Source organism: Elephantulus edwardii, unplaced genomic scaffold, assembly GCF_000299155.1.
Source record: "Elephantulus edwardii isolate Elephantulus edwardi_28Jun2011 unplaced genomic scaffold, EleEdw1.0 scaffold00218, whole genome shotgun sequence".
In the NCBI taxonomy this organism is placed as follows: Eukaryota; Metazoa; Chordata; class Mammalia; order Macroscelidea; family Macroscelididae; genus Elephantulus; species Elephantulus edwardii.
In genome coordinates, this window is record NW_006399968.1 from 218,540 (window position 1) to 242,371 (window position 23,832).

Sequence of the window (23,832 nt, forward strand, 5' to 3'; positions counted from 1 at the left end):
ATAAATTCTGGATATAAGTCCCTTATCTGATATGTTATTACCGAATACTTTTTCCCAGTCAGTGGGAACAGGGAATATTCTGTAGATGTTCATTGAAATGAAAAATAAACAACCTAAATTTAAAAAAAAAAAAAGAACTTAAAAAAACCCCACACTCTTGTATGCTACATGCATTTCAGTGGAAATATAAAACTACTAAAGTACTAAAATAAATGCAGATTAATTTTAGATCAAGGTATAAGGCCATTTTTATACTTACACTATCTTAATCATGCTTGATATCAGTTTTATCCTTACTGAAACATATAGAGAGATATACAGACACACACATGTATACATTTACTAGACCATTTTCATAAACAACTAAAAAACTGGGAAAAATATCTTCCATCAAAATTAAAACATTATCATTTTGAACAGATATTTATTAATTGGAAAAGTTACCTTGGATGTTTGTGATTGGTTGCAAGTCCAGCATTCACCTCTTTCTCTGTCCTTGTCTTTTCTTTCTGCTGAGAAGGTTTCTGCTGAATTATTTCCCCTTCATCAAACATGAGGTGCAGGCGATAACTGACCAGCTTGATTACTGTGAAGAATACAGTCACTGAACTGCAGTAAAAGATGACAGTGATGGCATTTGGAGGAAAAGCCTAAAAGTAAAAAACAAAACAAAAAAACAGGGAACCACAAGTTGAGTTAACACTGAATTATCAGATTGTCTTTCTTTGTTTAAATCAGAAAACATTTTTGGTCTGTTTACTAAGCTAATATATATATTTATTATTTACTATTTGCCAAGTAAATAATATAGACTATTTAAATTATAATAATATTTACATTCTAATAACGAAATAGTATTTGCTACTTCAGTAGTCGTTACTGTTTACTGAGCACATTTTATTGCTATTCTAGACTTCCTTTCTATCTGAGGATCAACGGTGCCCTCTTTCCTTCCCTGCACTGGTTCTTGCTGCTCAGGCCCTTGTACTAGTTGAATTGGTGAGTAGCACTTAGTTTACTGGTCAAAACTGTGGAAAACAAAGTGAACCTCTTTCTATTCGTTCTTCCCATAGCAAATCTCATCTCCTTGTGTGTCCCAAAAAGAAAGAGGAAGGTGTTTTAAGTGCTTTTTCCTTCAATAAAACACAAAGAATCTTGTGGTGAGCCCCCGCTCCTGCACCTCCCAGACCTCCTCTCAGTTACATTTGACACAGTCAAAGGACTACATCAGAGGTACGTAGCTTACAGAATAAAGACGGTATCTCCAGTAACATTCAGCTCTGTGCCACCTCTCAAGAACCCAAAACAATCATGTGGGCCCATGATTCTAACTGTCCCAGCCCCTTAGGATCTTCCAAATACCTTCCCAGTTTCCTCTCAGGACCAAAGATTGGCACAGGCTCAATGGCCTTTGCTGAAATGAAATTTTTCTCTTTTGGGATGGAGAGGGATTCTAGAGGGTCTCAGGACTATATAAAGGCAGCCTCACTGAACAGCAATAACCTTGTATCGAAAGCCCACCAACATGGGGTTAGGGATCCAGTGATGAGTCCTGGTCTGTCTGTCCTAGAACACAGTGAGGTCCACAAACCACATGGCCCCACCCAGCTCTGCTCCTACAGCAGCCACTGACCAACCTACCCCATGCCACCTGTGGCTCAGTACGAAGGTGAAACAGTCCCATTCAAGCAGAATAGCTGCTGTGCAGACAAAATGCTTTCCCAGCTCATGGCTGGGTGGGAATATGCAAACCAGATGGCTTAAAGACTTATGGTGGGATTGCTTAGTTTGGCCATCCAACCAGGTTTAAATTGAGCAGGTTTTTAGCAGCAACAGAAGGTAATTTCATTACCAGCAAAGGAGAAAAAAGCAGAAGATGCAGAATTCAATGCACAGGTGAGGCTAGAATCTACACAAGAGCAGCCACCAACTAAGGGTAGAGCCAGAGACCAACCTGAGTCAGAGCTGACCTGAGATTACCAGGACTAGGGCCTTCATCTAAGCTTTCTGGAAGATGCTGTGCAGGACTAAGAGATTGTAACTCTGACTTAAGACTTGAAACTGAAGGGCAAAGGACTTAAAGGCAGGCATGCTTGAGAAGCTCTCCTACTTCTCTATCCTGATATCAAGTTGATTTGTAACCTGTTACCTTCCCCAGTGTAATCTTTAAATGTGAATATGGCTCTGTGAAGTCGTGTACCTATTGAAATGGATTTTGGACCCACTAGTAGAGCAGTACAATTGGTATTGGAATTCAAAGAAGAAGGTATGGGAGGGTGGAAGCCTTATCTGACCTTATGGGAACTGGTTTTGTATTGTTGAGTGTTGCTGATGAGGGCTGTCCCTCCCTTTGTGGTGTTAACAGAGGACAGACTTGCCCATCTCCACACCACCTTTCTACAACATTCCAGGAAAAAAAGAATTGTAAATAAAGTAAAACACTATCACCACCAATACAGGATAGAATGAGAGATTTTTACTATCACTTACTCCTTTGTATGGAAGGAAAGTCTGCAAATTAATATGAACTAATATGCAAGTAAGAGAGAACAAGAGAATATTGATAGGTAGGTAGGTAGGTAGGTAGGTAGGTAGGTAGGTAGGTAGGTAATAAATTTAAGACTCTAACTGAAAGAGAGAAAGTTTCACAATCACACCTATATCTGATAAGACACTGCAAACCATCTCAAGCATTATAAACTAGAGACAAGACCCAATCTTTCGTAACTGAGTTGATTCCAACTAATGGTGCAGCTTCACCAAGTCTCTAAGGCTATAAATCTTAGCAGGAGAAGACTTTGTTTTCTTCCTCCCATGGAACAGCTGTGGACCTTTCAGTTAACAGTCTAAAACTTAAGTTAAAGGGAAGGAGAAATAGGCAAGGTAAGAATTTTGAAGATTTGAATGACAACAGAATATGTGAAGAATGTGAAATGACATTAGTTGTATAAGCAAGTCATGCAGATGACAGTCTTGGTGGCAAAAAAACAGGGGGGGAAATGGAGTGAAATGAAGCTGAAAAGCTGGGAGAAGGCAAGTACCAAGCTGTGCCAAGTCTTTCCTCAGTCCTAGGTAGGAAGGTAAATGGTGACCTGTTTAATAATCGCCCACCTCTTGTCCACAAAATTGCTGTTTTTGTTAGGGGCTATTGAACTGGTTCTGACCTGTAGCAATTCTCTAAACAAGAGCTGGAATACTGCCCAGTCCTGTACCAACCTCACTAGCCTAACTATGTGTCAGCCTGTTGTTGAAACCACTGTGTCAAATCAGCACTTTCTCACAGTCTTCCTCCTTTTTTGTCACCTCTACTCTATCAAGATCTCTAGTGGCCTACTGGTAAGGAATTGTGCTGGTAAACCAAAAGCATGCAATCTGAATCCACTAGCTACTCAAAGAGAGAAATATGAGCAGTCTCTTCCTGTGTGACTTATAGCCTCTAGAAAACCCAAGGAGCAGCTGTAAATAGATTCTGACTCAATGATAATGAACAACTATTGTACCCAGCATGTTGTCCTTCTCCAGGGATTGGTGCATCCTGATAAAATGTATAAATTATATGAGATGAAGTTTCATTATACTTTCTTCAAGATAGATTTATTTACTATCTTGAAGATAGATATCTATTATCCTTTCTCCAAGATGTTTAGTAGTTCCTGGCATATTCAATATTCTTTGCCAATATCACAATTCAAACAAATCAATTCTTCAGTATTCCTTATTCACCACCTGCCTTTCAGATGCTTACAAGATGATAAAAAATATGATATGGATGAGGCTGATCTTAGTCTTCAAAGTGACATCTTTGCTTGCTAGTGTTTCAATGTAGTTCCTTGCCATTTTAGAGTTGGCTTACTAAATCAAATCTTGTGTTAAGATGATCTTTTAACACACACATGTAAATTCACATTTTTGCTGTCACAGACTTTTGAAATTTTTCTTCACCTTCTACTTGATCTTGCATATGAATAATTGATGGTCTGTTTCATAGCTGGCATGTGTTCTTGGGTGATAATGAGTTTCTCCAACATCTCTTTCTCTAGATGTAGTGGATTTGATTTATGTGTCCTACCTATTGAGGTCTGGTGTATAGTCATTTTTAATCTTTTTTTAAAGATATCTTTTCAATGAATAAATTGTTAACCACATCACTCCCTGTGCAAATATCTACCTTTATGGTTGGCTCGAAGCAAGTGCCTACACATCCAATAATATATACTACCTTTAAAAAAAATTCATTGCTGTGCTAATTTGGTTTTGTTTGTAGTTGTTGTTGCTGTGTCTGTTTATTGATATAAATGGACCTCTGAAAACTCTTTTTGCTACACCTCAAGTATTTTGTTATATTTTCATTCTTATTTTAATCTAGGGATTTTTTAATATTTTCTGTTTTATTTATTTTGTTTCCTACTAGTATGGGTGTAAAACAAACATTTGCAGACTTGAAAAGATAGACAATTCAACAATAGTAATAGGACCCCCCTTTTTTAATAAGGATGACAGGAAAAGAATTAATGCCTTTGAGTTGTGGTGTTGGAGAAGAATACTGAATATCTCTTGGAATGCCAAAAGAACAAACAGATATGTCTTGGAGAAAGTACATCTGGAGTGCCCCTTGGAGGCAAAGGAGATAAAGCTTCACCTCACATACATTGGGCATGTTGCTAGGAGAGGTGATTCCTTAGAAATAGGCATCATGCTTAGAAAGGTAAAAAGTCAACTAAAGGGAGGAAGACCCTCTACCAGATAGATTGACCCAGTGACTGTTACAATGTGCTGGAGTATGTCAGAGATGATGAGGTTGGCACAGGATAGGAAAGGTTCAGATCTGTTGTTCATAGGATCCCTATGAGTTGTACTCAACTCAGAAGCACCTAACAACAACCACCACAACAGGAAACTTTAACAAACTACTTTTGCTGAAGTTAAGAACAATTCAAAAGAAATTCAACAAACGTACAGAGTAGCTAAGAAATTCAATAAACGTACAGAGTAGCTCAACATCTCAATCAACCAACTTGACCTCACAAATATATTCATAGAACACTGCATCTAACAAAAACGCAATACAATTCTCTTGATTAGATTCATGCTTCAGACTAGATCTCCTCTTAAGCCACAAAACAAGCCTCAATAGACGCAAAAACAGTGAAATATTATAAACTTCTTGGCTCACAGTGCTATAAAATCAGAAACTTCTAATATGAAAGTCAGGAGGAAAACAAATGAAAACTGGATAACATCATGCTTTAAAACTACTAGGCAAAAGAAGAAATAAACAGCAAATAAAAAAATCTTAGAATCAAAGAATGAAAATACAATATATCAAAATATTTGAGATGCAGCAAAAAGAGTCTCCAGAGGTCAATTTATAGCAAAATATAAACAATAATAACAAAGAAAAAACAAACCAGCTCCTTAAACACAACAACAATTTTAAAAAGAGTAACAGAAAAGCCTACCCTTTGCACAAGAAAGGTAATAATAAGAAGCAGGAATAAATGAAACTGAAACAAAGAAACTATAGAAAGATCCCACCAGTTGTTTCTTCAAAGGGAGTCATAAAATTGACTAATGACTGGCAACATTAACAAAGGAAAAAACCTTGTGCAAATAATATGAAGAAGGAATGAATTGGGAACATCAAACATTATAATAAATATGTCTTTGAGAAATTGTGGCCAGCGTGCTCCTCGGAGAATGGAGAAGTTTCATTTGTCATACACTGGACATGTTGTTAGGTGATGCTATTCCTTGGAAAGAATATCATGTTTAGAAAAATGGAGGGTCAGCAAAAGAGGAAGGCTCTCAAGAAGATGAACTGACACAGTGACTGATGGGCTCCAATATGTCAGAGATGGTGAGGATGGCATAGGAGAGGAAAGGATTTAGGTTTATTCATAGTCACTACAAGTTATACTCAACTTGACAGCACCTAACAACAACAACAACAGGATCAGGAATTATAGGAGCTCTGGTGGCTTAGTGGTAGGAAGTTGTGTTGTCAATCTAAAGGCTCTCAGTTTGAATCCACCATCGGTTTCGCTGAAGATGTACAATCACTTCTCATGCAATTTAAAGCCTCTGAAAACCCACTGGAAGGTCAGTTAAGACTCAACAGCACATAATAGCAACAGCAACAAGAGAAACTATAGTCAAAAATTTGAAAACATAAAAGAAATGAACATCCACTCTACCTAAAATAGCACAAACTTGGGTATAATATTTGAACAGACCTATCAAGAAAGACAAGGAGCTCTGGTGACCTATTGGCAAGAAGTTGTGCTGCATTCCCCAAGGCATGCAATTAGAGACCACGAGCTGCTCTGTGGGAGAAGGATGGGTAATCTCCTCTCATGTGATTAACTACCTCTGAAAACCCACCAGAGGGTCAACTATGGGTCAGTCTGACTCTATGGTACACAATAACAACATCAAGAAAGAAAAAAATAAATACTTTCTTAAAATATTAACAACAAACTCTTAACAGCATAATGTTTAGGTTTTGATGGCTTCACATAAGAATTCTACTCAATATTCAGAGGAGAACTGACACTAACCCTATAAAAACTATTTCAGAACATTGAAAAGGATGAAATTATCCTGAACTCATTTAAGGAAGCAAGTAAGTGAAGGGGGAGGGAACCCCAACCCAAAACTAACAACACACATACACACATAAACAACAACAAAAAAACCCACTAAAATTGAAATTACAGACCAATATCTTTCATGAGCATAGATTTAAAACTACTTACCAAAATCTATCATATGAAAAATAGAACATATCACAACTAAATAGAATTCCATGTGTACACTGTTTACGGTTTTTCAAAAAGATATTTGCAATGAAGAAATCATCCACTGTATAAATTCTATCACACAATCTCCAGCCTTATTTCTGTTACCCAGTAACAGAACAACTACCAGTCCTTCTTCCCTTCCAACTTTTACATACCATTCACCAATTACTATTAATACATTTTGGCTGCATATGGGAGCAATTTCAGACTTCAGACTGCAAAAGTTGGTAGAAGTCCTCAATTTCTCCATCTTTGCCTTTATTTTGATTATTGGTGCATATATTTGAATAATAGTTGTAACAGATCTTCCTCATATGTGTAAAGAACCATCAGAACCTCCTATTAGTTAGAGCACTTCAGGATGGATGTTTAAATTTTCTTTTTTTTACTATGAATTTAACACTGTTCTTCAATTTGTCCCTCCTGGTGTAATATAGCCTATGATAGCGTGATTCCAAACGGCCAATATCAGTTCATTTTCACTCACTAGTGCCCAGGAAGTCAAACTTTACATTTTCCATTCAATTTTTTTACAACTTTCAATTTTCCTGTACTTATACTTGTACACTCCATTAGGATTAAGGGAAGACTCATCAACAACCTGCATTGTACAGATGACACAACTTTGCTAGTAGAAAATATAGAGGTATTGAAGGACGTGCTTCAGAAGATTGAAGACTACAGCTTTCAATAATGATTGAATCTCAACATCAAGAAAACAAAATTATTCACTACAGGATCAATAGATGGAGAACGATTAAAGTTGTCAATTATTTCATTTTAACTATATCCACAATTAATACCTATAAGGCCAGCAGTCAAGAAATCGGAAGACATGTTGCATTTGGAAATTCTGCTGTCAAGGTCCTCTCCAAAGTGCTAAGGAGTAAAGATGTCAATTAAGAATCTGGGAAAATCTACAACTAGGAGAAGATAAAATAGATGAATGGGACCTTCTAAGAATCAAATCGCTATGCACATCCAAAAACTTCTCCAACAAGGTAAAAAGAGAAGCCACAGACTGGGAAAAAGTATTTGGGAATGACATCTCAGATAAGGGACTTATATCTAGAATTTATAAAATACTTGAGCACCACAACAAGATAAAGGTAAACAATCCAATTGAAAAATGGGCACATGATATGAACAGACACTTCACCAAAGAAGATATTCAGATGGCCAACAGGCACATGAAGAAATGTTCAAAATCCCTAGCTCTAAGAGAAATGCAAATCAAAACAACTCTGAGGGGGGAGGGGGGAGGGGTTTGTGCGGGGAGAAGGGTGCAACAATGAATGAATGGAATCCCAATATCTCTGTAGATGTTCATTGAAATTAAAAATAAACAACCTAAATTAAAAAAAAAAAAACAACTCTGAGATATCATCTCACCCCAGTCAGAATAGCAAAATTTAACAGAGCAGCAAGCAACAAATGCTGGCGAGGTTGTGGAGAAACTGGAACCCTTATTCACTGTTGGTGGGAGTGTAAAATGGTGCAACCACTGTGGAAGGCAGTATGGCGCTTTCTCAAAAAGTTGCAAATAGAGATACCATTTGACCCAGCAATTCCACTACAGGGAATATACCCCAAAGAAACCGTAACTGACATCCAAGCAGATATATGCACACCCATGTTTATTGCGGCTTTGTTCACAAAAGCAAGGAGTTGGAAACAACCTAAGTGCCCATCAACAAACAAATGGATAGAGAAGCTGGAATACTACACTGCATTGAAAACAAGAAACTCATGCAATATTATTCAAAATGGGTGATCCTAGAGGACATTGTGCTGAGTGAAGTATCGCAGTCACAAAAGGACTAATACTGCATAGTGCCACTGTTGTAAGACAGAACTGACATCGGGGTTGGTGGAGACTGAGAAAAATGGGTTCATTAATATATACTGCATTGAAACAGATGAGGGAAATGATAACTTAAAAGTCATATATGATAGGGTATTATGGTTATCACAAGAGTCCACAATTAAGGTTACATAGTGGAGTGTACTTGGGGCGGTGGGAGGGTGCAGGGGGATTGTATATCAAAGAAAGACTTTTTCTTTTACTTTTCAAAGAGAGGAGCAAACTGGGGCGGGGGTAGGGGCTAGGGCTGGGCAGGGAGAAAAGTGCAACAATGAATGAATGAAAATCCAAAATCTCTGTAAATGTTCATTAAAATTATTAAAATAAAATTAAAAAAGAAAGAAAAACAAGGAACTCATGCAATATTATTCAAAATGGGTGACCCTGGAGGACATTATGCTGAGTACAATATCTCAGTCACAAAAGGACAAATACTGCATGGTGCCACTATTGTAGAAAGTGACTGACATCAGGATTGGGGTAAGACTGAGAAAAACTGGATAGATTATCTATACTGCATTGAAACAGATGAGGGAGAGAACAGTTTAAAAAATGGTATATGATAGCATATTATGATTATCACAGGAATCCAGAATTAAGGTTGCATAGTGGAGTGCATTTGGGGCAGGGCCGGGGTGATATACCAACAAAGAAGTTTGTCTTTTGCTTTTCAAGGAGAGGAGTGAACTGGGGGCAGGGAGGTAGAGAAAAAAGTGCAACAATGAATGAATGGAAATCCAAAATCTCTGCAAATGTTCATTAAAATTAATAAAATTTAAAAAAAAAACAACCAAAAACAAAAAAGAATCTGGGAAACACCTCATTTCATGGGTAAACTTTGTTATTGTTGTTGTTGTTTGTGCTGTCAAATCACCTGTGAGTCATACCGACCCTATGTACAACAGCCCTAAACCCTGCTCTATTCTGTGCCAATCTCACTGTCTCTAATACACCTACCTCTCTTACCCCAGTCACTGAATCAATCCATCTCATCAAGGGTCTTCCTCTCATGTGCTGTCCCTCCACCCTGCCAAGCATGTTGTCCCTCTCCAAGGACTGGGCCCTCCTTGCAACATGCCCAAAGTATGTCAGATGAAGTTTCAAAACCCTTGCCTCCAGGAGCAGCCTGGCTTCACCCTCTCCAGGATGAACCTGCTTGTTCTCCTAGCAGTCCAGGGTATATTCAATACTCTAAAGGACATTAAACTGAGTTAAATAAGTCAGTGTCAAAAGGACAAATATTACTTGAGCCATTACTATGTTGGTGGGCTCCTGAAATGGCTATCAGGTGGCTGCTTCCAGACGTCGAGATGTGGAATGGACAACTGCCTCCTGGCCTAAATGAAAGTGATGTTGAGTTGAATTCTGAAGATGAAGCCACACCAGAAAATTCTTCACTTCACTCAAAGGAAGCTGAAGATCGAGTGACCAGAAACCACAGAAACCTCTGATTTCCCAACATAAGAACCAAAACTGGAAACAGAGATGTAAATGCCTCTCAAGAGTGCACTTCTGGAATTTCCTTAAACAGGTAGAATAAATTTCAAGAATTGCAGGGGGGAAATGGGAACAGAAAACCTCAGCCTCAGGATTCAGGGGAAAAGGAAGACGTTGTTGGAAAGGTAAATTGAAGAATGAAGAAGCAATTCATAGTGAACAGCCCTCAAATGAAGCACAGTGGAAGGAGTTTACTCAACACTTTGGAGTCAATGATCGACTTGACACCCCCCCCACACCCCCTGTGAAAAAGAAAAAGATTGCCAAGTTGGATATTGAAAAGAGAATAGACCAGGCTGTGGAAGAGTGGAATGGTGAGAAGGCTGAGAAGCTCAGCAAACAGCTCGCTACTTCAGAGCTTGGTGTGAAAATTGTCAAAGCTATGTGCAGAGAGTTAGAGTCAGAAAATCAAAAGGACCAAACTCTCTCAGTGTTTCTTAAGCTATAGGAGTTGAAAAACAAATTCAAGCCATGAGTGGCAATACTTAAGGATACTTTGGGTAGAAAGTTAAATGATCCAGGAAGCATTAAAAGAAGATGGAAGGACTACACAGAGTCACTGTATCAGAAGGAATTGGCTGACATAGAAGAATTTCATGAAATAATATATGAGCAAGAGCCTGTGGTGATGAAGGAGGAAATTCAAGTTGCTCTGAAGGAATTGGCAAAAAACAAGGCTCCAGGAGTTGATGACATAACAATTGACATATTTCAACAAACAGACGCTGCCCTGGATGTGCTGACTAAGTTGTACCAAAAAATCTGGAAGACAACAAGCTGGTCAGCTGACTGGAAAAGATCAATATTTGTTCCCATTCCAAAGAAAGGTGACCCAACAGAGTGCAGAAATTATCAGACAATCATATGCAAGCAAGATTCGCTGAAAATTATCCAAACACAATTGGAGCAATATGTCAAAAGATATGCAGGCTGGATTTAGAAGAGTTCATAGTACTAGGGATATTATAGCTAATGTTAGATGGATCTTGGCAGAAAGCAAAGAATACCGGAAGAATGTCTATCTGTGCTTCATTGACTATGCAAGGCTTTTGACTGTGTGGATCACAACAAGCTATGGCTGACTCTGAGAAGAATGGGAATCCCAGAACATTTGATTGTGCTTATGAAAAACCTATACTTGAACCAAGAGGCAGTTGTCAGAACAAAGCAAAGAGACACTACCTGGTTCAAAATCAAGAAGGAGATCCATCAGGGATGGGTTTTGTCTCCATACCTTATCAATCTGTATGCAGAACAGATCATCTAAGATGCTGGTCTGTACGAGGAGGAATGTGGCATCAGGATTGGTGGAAGAGTCATCAACAACCTGCATTATGCAGATGACACAACCCTGCTTGCTGAAACTGAGGAGGACCCGAAGCGCTTGCTGCAGAAGGTCAAGGACTGCAGTCTTCAATACGGATTGAAGCTCAACATCAAGAAAACAAAAATTCTCACCACTGGGACAATTGGCAGCATCAGTACGGATAGTGAAAGACTGAGATAGTTAACAGTTTTAGTTTACTTGGCTCCACAGTCAACACTCTTGATAACAGCAGCCGGGAATTCAAGAGATGAATTGCATTGGGAAAGTCAGCTGTGAGGGACCTCTCAAGAGTACTGAAGAGCAACAACATCAGGCTGGAGACTAAGGTGCGTCTGATCCAGGCTATAGTCTTCGCAATTACATGCTATGCATCAGAGAGTTGGACACTGACTAGGGATGATAGAAAGAGAATTGATGACTTTGAGCTGTGGTGCTGGAGAAGAGTATTGAACATACCATGGACTGCTAGGAGAACAAACAGGTTTGTCCTGGAGAGGGTGAAGCTTGAATGATCCTTGGAGTCAAGGATTCTGAAGCTTCGTCTGACATACTTTGGACATGTTGCAAGGAGGGACTGTTCCTTGGAGAGGGACATCATGCTTGGGAGAGTGAAGGGACAGCGCAGGAGAGGAAGACCCTTGATGAGATGGATCGATTCTGTGATTGGGGTGGTGGGAATGAGTGTGTCAGAGATGGTGAGGTTGGCACAGGATAGAGCAGCGTTTATGGCTCTTGTACACAAGCGACTTGATGGCACATAACAACATCAACAACAACATTGCCTGCCTCAACTTTGTAAAAGCCAAAAAGGATGCTGAAAATTCACAGGTTGTTCAAAAAAAGAAGAAACTTGCATGGAGATTTGAGGCAAAGAAGAGATGAAACCAAAAGCAACATGGAATACATGAAAGTTGCCAGGGTTCTTCATGATCTTTCTAGACTCCAAAGCATGCAATTTACTGAGAAGATTTTCCTGCTTACACTTAATTATACCAAAAAACTGAGAAAAGTGGAAAAATTAAGCAAAAAAAAAAAAAAGCTGAGGAAGTGTCCACACTCAGAAATTAACATGCCTTGATGGTTCCTGGGGATGGGAAGGGAGCTGTGGTGGTGCAGTCTAGGGGCAGCTATGCTGCTAACTCAAAGGCTGTGTCTCTCTGCTGGTTCAAATCTACCTGAAGTTCTGAGAGAGAAAGTTGAGCAATCTCCACCTGCAATGTAGAGCCCTAAAAGACCCATAGCTGGAAGGTCAGCTATGAGTCCATTCTGACTCAACAGCAATGAGTAGGAGAGGTGTTGTGTGTGTGTGTGTGTGGCGGGGGGGGGGGGGTTTCTGGGATAGGAATGCAGGGAGATAGAGAAAATCTTTAACTAGATAAAAGATAAGTATTAAATTGAGTGAGTGAAAAGCAATATACAATAAAGGGTGATAACTCAATATCATTAACTGGAATGGAAGAAATAGAGAAGTATCCAGGAGTTATAGACAATAAAGGCAAATACTATCAAATACACAAAACAGAATATACAGGCTGGCATGAGGACAAACAGGCATACATATACAAATGAGACCAGACAGATGGAGATCTACACCAGGACCAGAAAGATTTGGAAGATGGCATTTCTAAACATATATCCATATGTGCTGTAAATGAATCTCTCTCTCTCTATAGATAGATAGATAGATAGATAGATAGATAGATAGATAGATAGATAGATAGATAGAGATAGATAGATAGATAGATATAGATAGATAGATATATATATATGTATGTATATAAACTAGAACAAATAGGGGGAAATTATGAAAACATCTTAGCTATAGCCAAACATCTTCTGGGAATGAGTCACTGGGCCTGGGAGCTCACGACAGTAGTCGCAAGGGACTTCAAGGTCAAGTGGCATAAAAATAAAGCAAGAACTCTTTATCCATACAAGGGAATAGTATAAACAAAATTAAATGAAGAGCACTTTGGGAAATGATATCTGAGATATTGTGTTAACTGGAAAAACAAAATATGTACTTACAATTACCTGTTGTTGTTGTTGTTGTTTGGGTAGGGTGTGAGGTATCCTGCTTCTTATGTGACATTGTGGTGGTAGAGTTTTTCATGCCTGAGGCAATAGCAGGTTCTTGATCTGACATCACTGCTCCAGAAGAGGGTGGGGCAGCTATATTGCCTGGATTTTTCTCTGAACTTCTGATTCAAGGGAAACTTTGCTTCAGTTTGAGCGAGAAAAGTCTTGTGAATTAGCAGCCTCCTCTTTGAGACAACTGCAGCAGATAGGCCAGTCCAAGGCCCTCCAAGCTAAAGGCAGTTAAGTGACTGGACATGAGGGGATGCAAGGCAGAGTGAGGAGATGCACACAGGGTGACTGTGTGCAGAGACGCACACTAGAGGGGAAGGTGTGGAGATGCACACAGGGCAAGCATTCATGAAGATCTGAATGGACAACCAGGAAGCCTTGGTTTTCCCTTTGAGAAATGAGTCTGCCACCTCACTCAAACTACAGCTGTTTTGCTCCCTTCTGCTTGAGCTTAAGGAATCCCACATGGTCCAGTCAAATAGCAGTGATCCCCACAAAGTACGTCACTCAAATTCCAGCTGTTCTGTTAGCCCAGTGTATCACTCTCAGTGCACTGCTTCCAGTGCATTCCTCCGGGCACAGGCATCAGCTCCCTGTTTTTTCATTCTTTCAGCTTGAGAAATGCCAAGCTAGTTCTTCCCTTTTTATTTTCCAATTCTAAGTCTCTGCACATTTCTTTTTTTGGTAGAGTTAATTGAATTTTATTGCTACTGTGAATATACTTTTTAAAAATGTAAACGCTTATTGATTTTTTATATTGTAAATTGGCTTTCTATTGAAGAAATCGTGGAGACCATGTGTGATGACATTGATTAAAATGGTCTATTTGAAGAGTAATGTTCCTCTTGTATTTTCTTTGCATTGATTTGACTTTACTATCTCATAGTACTTTGTGAATTTGATTTGTTGTCAAATGTTGTCTTTTATATGTTGTCCCATGCCCTTTGGTCCTTGTGATCACCTTCTGGGAAGATTGATTAGTGCCTTCTCCCCTCTCCACTCCCCCCAACAACTTTCAGGTGCTGGATTGTAGCTCGCTGGTAGAGAATGTTTCAAATGTATGCAGAAGTGTAAGATACCCTGAATAGCCAAATGAATGTTGAAAAGGAAGACAAAATGAGGGCTCCCATTTGTCCATGAAGACATTTTCTGAAATTATAGTAGTCATAACATCCCATAAATGGTATAATGGTGCCTCTGTTGTCTGGTGGTATAGAATTGAAAGACCAGGAGTTGCAAGGCCCCCTTAAAGCAAGCTCCACTGCTGATTGAACTTTAAGTAAAATGGTCGTGACATCTTTGTGCAGAGTGAATTTTATGTGGTCAGGGAACCTGCATTGAGTTTCAGGAAGAGATGACTGTTTCCAGGAGGAGAGACTGCCCAAGTTTCTATCCTGCTGAGCTTGTGGAGTGGGTTATTTTATAAGTGGCATTCCATTTGTCATGGGAATATGTAAGACATGATAGCTCCTTGAATAGTGTGATTTGACACATGGTGGTAAAGCTTTGAACTAGTATGAGTGTGAGCAAGGGGAAAAGGACTGACCAGGAGATGTCAGACTTAACTTATGCAGGCCAGGAGCTGAACCAGAACTAACAGGCATGCATATTTCATGATAATAGTTTGGTTTGTTTTCTCAAGCAACCCTTTGAAAACTTCTGTAAATCTGTTTCTGTAAACCATGTACAAACCTGGTGACAGAAACAAGGCCTGAAAAAGAATAATCTAATTTTATATATTCAATGATTTATTCATCACAAATAACCTTCTTTAAAAGATATAAACAGCAATGTTACACATGAACCTTACCAGATGGATGTCCTAGGAGTCAGGTTGACTACATTTGTGGAAGAAATATTTGCAGAAACACAACATCAGAAGTCTAAACAAGGCCAGGTGCTGACTGTGGAACAGACCATCAATTACTCATGTGCATTCAAATTGAGACTGAAGAAAATGAAAACAAGTCCATGAGAAACAAAATAGAATCTTGATTCTTTCCTACCTGAATTTAAAAATCATCTTAAGAATAGGTATGAAACTTTTAACACTAATTATGGCTTTTAACAGCAATGATAGCTTTTAACACCAATGATCACTTTTAGCACCAGATGGGTTGTGAGATGACATCAAGGATATCATCCATGAAGACAGCAAAAGGTAACTACAAAGACAGAGAAGAAAGAAAAAGAAAAAGTGGGCATCAGAAAAGACCCTGAAAATTGCAGTTGAGCATCAAGAAGCCAAAACAAAGGGAAGAGATGCTGAAGTAAAATAGCTGAACAGAAGAAGGCAGAACATTTAGGAAGGTATTCATAGTGATTGCCTCTTGAGCTCAGCAATACAGACAAGTGTGGGAGAGAAATTAGCTTTTCCTTGTGTACTCTTTTGTACATTGTAGATTTTTATATCTCATCATTCCATTGTAAGAAACACATGAGTTTTTACTGTTGTGTACCATCGAGTCAGTAAAGCAGGTTTTCAGAAACAGTAAAATTCACAGAAGAATAATGTCCATCTTTCTCCTATGGAGCAGCTGGTGAGTTGGAACCACATATCTTTGGTTTGGCAGCTCAATTTCTTACCACTAAGCAACCAGAGCTCCCTATGAAACACATGTACATACTGTGAAACTGTCGTGGAATGGGTAAGAACTTCAGCTCTACAGCCAATCTTCTTGACCTAACCAAAATTCTGGTTACCCATGTATGCTAAAGCAGATTAACTAAACTCTCTGTGCCAGTTAAACCAACTGAACAATGGAAATGGCGACACTGCCTAACACACCAGGTTATTGCAAGGATGAACTGAGGATGAGATTCATTTAAAGCACTTTCTATAATATGAGGATCATAATCTATCCCAAAAATTATGATAATGGCAAATTTTAAAGTGAAAATTCTAATTCTAAAAAAAAAAGTAGACTATAATTAAGAGCTACAGCTTTGACTCCCTCCCCCCATTTTTAGTGTTGTTAGGTGCCACTGAATTAACTCCGAATCATAGAAACTTTATGGACACCTGATGAAAAACTTACCCAACCCTACACCATCTTCAAATCGCAGTCCACCATCACAGCAAATCAGTGTACTTTGTTATATGTCTTCTTATTCACCAATCCTCTAATTCCCATGTATAAAGACCTTTTTCAAGGAATAGACCCTCTTGACAATATATTCTAAGTATATGACACCAAATATTATCATCTTCACTTCTAAGACACATTCTGGCTGCACTTATTCTATGACAGATTTATTTGTTCCTTTGTCAAACCATGTAAAAACTCTTTTGCCAACACTTCATTCAAAGGCATCAATTCTTCAGCCATCACGTGCACATGAAGCAAATGTAAATGGTTTGGTTTTAGTACATTTTAATCATGAAAGTGATATCCCTGTCCTTAAACACTTTAAAGAGGTCCTTGACAGTAAATTTGCCCATTGTTTTATTCAGAAGGTTATTATTGTGGATCCAAGTAATATATTCTTAACAACTTCAATCCTTTCTCCATTTATCATGACATTGCTTATTGGTTCAGTAGTGAGATTTTTATTTCTTGATGTTGAGGTATAATCCATAGTGAATGCTGCAATTGTTTATTGTCTTCAGGAAGTGTTTCAAGTCCTCTTTTGCAAGCAAGATTGTGTAATCTGCAGATTACAGATTTTTAAAGAATCATCTACAGATCATAGATTTTTAATGTCATCCTCCAATCCTGAGGCCACATTTTTCTTACAGTTTAGCTTCTCAGATTGTTTACTCAGGATAGAGACTAAGTATGATGAAAGAACAAAACCCTGATGGATACTTTTACTGATATTAAACCATGCAGTAGTCCTTTTTTCTGTTTGAACAACTGCTTCTTGGTCTATGTAGATGTTACACATGATCACAATTAAGCATTCTCAGGTTCCCATTCTTCACAATATTTTACACAACTTGTTATGATCCACACTGTAAAATGCCTTTGCATGGTCAATAAAATGCAAGTAAACATATTTCTGGTATCCTGTTCTCCCAGACAACATCCGTTCAACCACAACAACGATACCTCACTTTCTGTTGCCTCTTCTAATTCAGGTTTCAATTCTCAAAATTCCTTAACTATACTTTACTTGCTTGATATTAACAATATTGTTTGAATAATTTCTATATTCTGCTGGGTCATCTTTACTCAGAATAGGCATAAATATCAATTTCTTCCAGTGGATTGGCCAGATAGCTGTCATCCAGATGTCTTGACATAAGTAAATACTTCAAGGGTTGTATCTGTTTATTGAAACACTTGAATTGATGTTCCAATTATTTCTTGGTGACTTATTTTTTTGCCACTGCTTCAGTGAAATTTAGAGTTCTTCCTTCACTACCTTTGGTTCTTAATCATATGCTACTTTCTAAAATGGTTCGGTGTTAACTAATTCATTTGAATACAGTGGCCCTGTGTATCTCTTCCATTTCTATCGTGTTTCCTACTACATTCAATATTTTGCTCATATAATCAGAATCCTTCAGTACTTCATGTCTTTCAGCTTTAGAAATGCCAAGCATATTCTCTCTTCATTTTCTAACTCCAAGTCTTTGCACTTTGATGATGATGATGATGATGCTTGTTTTGTCTTCTGTAGCTTCCCTTTGAAATCTTCTATTCAACACTCTTATCTCATTAGTTTTGTTTCTCTACATTCAAGAGCAAGTTTTAGAGTTTTTTTCTGATAGATTTCTTTGATTTTTATTGGCTGTTTGCTTTGTGTAAGCATGATGTCCTATATCATCCTACAACTGGTTTTATCTTTGATCCTTAGTGACCTATGCCTTCAGTCTGCCTTCACTTTCTCTACATGAATAAAAAATGGTACATCTATATCCTCTTTATCAACCACAAGAAGAAGACATGAAATAAAAGACTAAGAACTTCCAAATTAGCAAAATGTGATGCACACTCACTCAATTAGATATACCAATACAAAATACAACAACACTACAATGTCTTTGATGTAACAAAGTGGAAGGGTAACAGAACATAATTCAATTAATTGAACACAGAATTAGTGATATTGCGGACAAGTCTCTAAATTCTAATCAGAGAAGGAACAATAAGAAATATAGTTTTTTAAAAAGGAAGAAAGTAAGGGAGCTCTGGTGGCCTAGTGGCAAGGAGCTGCAACTACAATCCCAGAGGCACACAGTTCGAATCCACCAGATGCTCTGCGGGGGAAGGAGGGACAATCTCCTCCTGTACCAGTCAGATCTGATTTGACGGTACACTCACACAAAAATAATAAAATAAAATAATATAAAATTTTAAAAAAAGGAAGAAAGAAGGAAGCTTAAAGAATTATGTAGGTCACCATCAAGAGCACGATTTAAATTTTTTAGTTGGAAGGAAGGAAAATTGTTGATGATTCCTCCAAGAAACTTCTCTAGTATTTTGAAAGATAAGAATAGAAGCAATAGAAAAGGTTCAGCGAACCTCAAAAAGGACAGATCCCAAAAGAAAATCAACATACTCAAACTTCTCAAAACAAAGACAAGATACTGACAGTGGCCTAGAAAAATGGAACATTACCTGCAAAGTAAAGCAATATGGCTGAACTCTGACTTCTCAACAGAAATCACGCAGGCAAAAAGGCAATGGGATGAAAAAATATACAAATTTGAAAGAAAAATTTCCAACCGAGTATAATATTGCTTTCACCGCCATCCACTCAGAACCAACTCACAGCTGACCCTCTAGGGGGGGGGTTTCAGACACTGTAAATTATTTGGTGAGAGATCGTCCATCTTTCTCCCATGAAGCCATTGGTGGATGTGAACTCCCAATGAGGAACTGCTCTTTGATTAGCAGCCCATCTTTCTACTTTCTAGACCACCAGAACCCCCTCAAATACAGAGGGAGATGTGAGACATTTCCAGATAAGTAGAACCTAAAGTCATTTGTAAAAATCAGACCAATATTACAAGAAATATGATGTGGAATTCTCAGGATACAGAACCTACAACACCAGTCAACAACCTACATTAACACTCATAATACCATCCAGATACAGAAATATGCCATATAGGGTAAGCTTACTAGACTAAAAATTGGGAACTAGAGACATCAGTCAGTAAAGTAGGACAACCAAAAGGCAAAATTAAGGGAATAAATAAATATTCGTGAACTTCTGAATGGAAAGTCAAGGTGATTCCAAGATAGAGTGAATTGTTTTCAAATTGGGTATATAAAATAGTAATTGACAGTGTAATCTCAAAGCAAAGGAATAAATCTTCTCATTGTTGTTGTTATGTGTCATCGCTATGTGACCCATAGCAACCCTATATGCAGCAACTCTGAACCCTGCCCTGTCCTGAGCCAGTCTCATTAATTTTGACACCCCTACTCCCACTGCCTCAGCTACTGTATCTATCCATCTCATCCAGGTTCTTCCTTTCCTGCACTGTCTCTCTACCCTTCCGAGCATGATGTTCTCCTCCAAGGACCGGTTTCTCCTGGCCACATACCCAAAGTATGTGAGACAGAACTTGAAAATCCTGGCCTCCAAGGAGAAACTTGGTTTCACCAAGTCCAAGACAGACCTATTTGTTTTCTTGACAGTCTATGATATGTTCAAGAATCTTCCACAATTTGAAGGCATAGATTCTTCTGTAATCCTTAGTAATTGTCCAGCTCTCTAATGCATAGCAAATAATTGCAAAGACCATAGCCTAGGTTAGGCTCACATTAGTCTCTATACTGACATCATTGCTTTTTAGTACTCTGGAGAGGTCCCTAAAAACAGATTTTTCCAATGCAATTCATCTTTTGATTTCTTGACTGCTGGTGCTAAGAGTGTTGCTTGTGGAGCTGAGCAAGCTGTAATTGTTAACACTCTCAATCTCTTCTCCATTTATCATGGTGCTGCCAATTGGCCCAGTGATGAGAATTTTTGTCTTCTTGATGTTGAGTTTCAATCCATATTGAAAACTATAATCCTTGACCTTCTACAGCAAGTGCTTCAGGTCCTCTTCAGTTTCAGTAAGCAAGGTTGTGTCATCTGCATATCGCAGATTGTTGATGGGTCTTCCTCCAATCCTATTGCCGCATTCTTCCTCATAAAGCCCTGCTACCTGAATGATCTGCACATAGATTGAAAAGGTGTGGAGACAGATTGCATTACTGATGCACTCCTTTCCTGACTTGGAACCATGAAGTGTTTCCCTGATTTGTTCTGAGGACTGCTTCCTTGTCCAAGTATAGATTTCAGAGAAGCACAATCAAGTGTTCTGGGATTCCCATTTTCCTCAATGTTAGCCACAACTTTTTGTGATCCAAACAGTCAAATATGCTTTTGCTCAATCAATGAAACACAGACATACATTGTTCTGGTACTCTTTCTTTTCTGCCAATATCCATCTGACATTGGCAATAATGTTTCTAGTGCCACGACCTCTTCTAAACCCAGCTTGTATTTCTGGTTGTTCTCTGTCAAAGTACTGTTCCAGTCATTTCCGGATAATCTTTAGTAGGATTTTTGCTAGTGTGTGATCTTACTAATATTTTTCAATAGTTTCCATACTCTGCCAGGTCACCTTTTTTTGGAATAAGAATAAATATGGATCTCTTTCAGTCAGTTGCCGGGTAGTCGTCCCCAGACTTCTTGGCCCAACCTGGTGAGCACATCCAGGGCAGCATCTGTTTGTTGAAATACAACAATTGGTATTCTATAAATTCCTGGGGCTTTCTCTTTTGCCAAGTCCTTCAGAGCAGCCTGAACATCCTCCTTCATCAACGTTTCTTATTGATTATATGTTGTTTCTTGAAATTCTTCTGTGTCAGCTAATTCTTTTTGGCAAAGTGACTATATACTCCTTCCATCTTCTTTTAAAGCTTCTTGAATCATTTGATATTCTGCCCATAGTATCCTTAAGCATTGCAAATCATGGCTTGAATTTGTACTTTAATTCCTTCAGCTTAAGAAATGCCTCATGTGTTTGGCTCTTTTGCTTTTCTGACTCCAGATCTATTTCACATTTCATTATCATACTTTCCTTTGTCTTCCTGTATTCCCTTTGAAATGGTCTATTCAGCTCCTTTAAGTCTTGATTTCTTCCCTTTGCTTTGTCTTCTTAGTGCTCTAGTGCAATATTCAGCATCTCTTCTTACGTCCATTTTGGTCTTTTCTTCTTCTTCCTTCTTTGTAACGACCTTTTGCATTCCTCATGGATCATACTCTTGATATCTTCTCACAGCTCATCTGTCTGTTCATTAGTGTCCAGGTCTCAATCAAACCTGTTCCTGAATTGATTTTTAAATTCAGGTGAGACAGACTCTAAATCAAGTTTTGATTCTTGGGAATATGATTTAACTTTCTTTAGCTTTAATTTGAACTTGAATATGAGTAGTTGATGGTCTGTTCCATAATCAGCACCTGGCCTAGTTTCCATTGCTTATATTGAACTTCTCCAATTATTTCTTCCACAGGTGTAATCTATCAGAGTCCATGTATATAGCCTGCATTTATATTCCTTATAAAAGGTATTTGCTATGAATAAATCATTGATTGTGCAGAATTCCATCATTCTATCTCATCCTCATTTCTGTAACGAAGTCCATATTTTACAACTACTGACCCTTCATCCTGGTTCCCAACTTTTGCTTTCCAGTCACCCATTACTATTAATACATCTTGGTTACATGTTTGATTGATTTCTGACAGCAACAGTTGGTAGAAATCATCTATTTCCTCTCCTTTGGCTCTGGTTGTTGGTGCATAAATTAGAATGACAGTGGTATTAACAGTTCTTCCTTATTTGTGTATGGATATTATCCTGTCACTAGAAGTATCATCCACATTCCACTCCTGCTTCCAAGCTTGCTTTAATCAGAAAGGTTCACCAAACACTGTCCACCATGGGTAACCATTATTGCACTTGATACATCAGTGTCACAGTGTTTAACAGCACAGCAACCACAAGTTACCTCTGTACAGCAAATGGACAGATCAAGTCTGAAAGCAGGAGTGGCATCCACTTCCGAAATAGCTTGCCTCTGGAAACTCTATGAACATGGAGAAATGATGAAAGTTAGACAAGTGTTCAGGTCTTTCATTCATAGGGTCACTATGAGTCATCTACACCTCGAAAGCACTTAACAACAATAATAATATAGTATTTCAAGATGGATCTAGAAACAGTCTTTTTTAACTATCAAATTGACTCTATTTTTTCCTCACGTTTTCATCTCCAGCATAGTAGATCATGTAATGTCTTGATTCAAAATGCTCATGCAAATCCATCTCATTTTGATAACACCTAATATGTCAATATATATGCATTCCAGTTCTTTCTTAACAATGTCCAGTTTTCTTACATTAATGTTTCTCACATTCCACATTCCAGTAGTGGTTTGTTTTGTTGTTTTTTTTCAAAAGTCATAAACACAATGTATTGAACACAGAAAAACATCTGGAAAAAAGAAATGTGCAGCACCACACAAAAAGCACAGCAAAATTACAGCACAGAAAAAGGAGATCTCAAGCATATTAGAGATGCTGAGGCTGGCACAGGATAGAGTGAGATTCAAATCTGTTATTGAGAGGGTCACTATAAGTTGTACTCAACTCGACAACTTAACAACAATAGCAGCATAAACATTATACTCAAAATACATATGGCTAAATGCCTTCAAAAGAGCAGTAGAATCTCTAAGAAAACATGTCTCATCATTATGCAGTCTATAAGAAGCACACAAACAATGCTGTGAGGATAATATCCATACTCATACATGGAAGGCCTGTTAATATGATAGTTATTCGAATTTACATACCACCAAGGCCAAAGGTAAAGAAATTGAGAATTTCTGCCAGTGTCTGCAGCATGAAATTGAGGCCTTTTTTCTACAACCAAGGCTATGTCTCTGTCTTTGACATTCCAATCACCAATTATTATTAATGCATTTTCTTTTTATGCTCGATAAACTACAGAGATCCATATTTCTGTCCATTCCAAAAAATGATCCAACAGATTAAATAAATTTTCAAATAACATCTTTAATATCACATGCAAATAAAACATTGCTGAGGATGTTGTTCTTGCTGTTGTTATGTGCCGTCGAGTCGTTTTCAACTCATAGCGACCCTATGCACAACAGCCCTAAACCCTGCTCTATCCTGCGCCAACAGCACCGCCTCTGACACACCCATCCCGATTACCCCAGTCACTGAATCGATCCATCTCATAGAGGGTCTTCCCCTCCTGCGTTGTCCCTCCACCCTCC

General features: G+C 38.3%; 1 protein-coding gene and 1 pseudogene across 1 annotated transcript in view; one reads left to right on the top strand and one right to left on the bottom strand.

Moving 5' to 3' along the window:
• The window catches only part of PCNXL2 (pecanex-like 2 (Drosophila)), a gene marked incomplete at its 3' end in the record, with an annotated part of 223,138 nt that overhangs the window by 191,973 nt on the left and 7,333 nt on the right, over positions 1-23,832 (bottom strand). Inside the window, exon 2 of the mRNA XM_006898055.1 lies at positions 445-650. Coding sequence (XP_006898117.1) covers positions 445-650 — 206 coding nt within the window. The remainder of the gene's footprint in view (positions 1-444; positions 651-23,832) is intronic.
• LOC102849565 lies at positions 9,975-16,359 on the top strand (annotated as a pseudogene).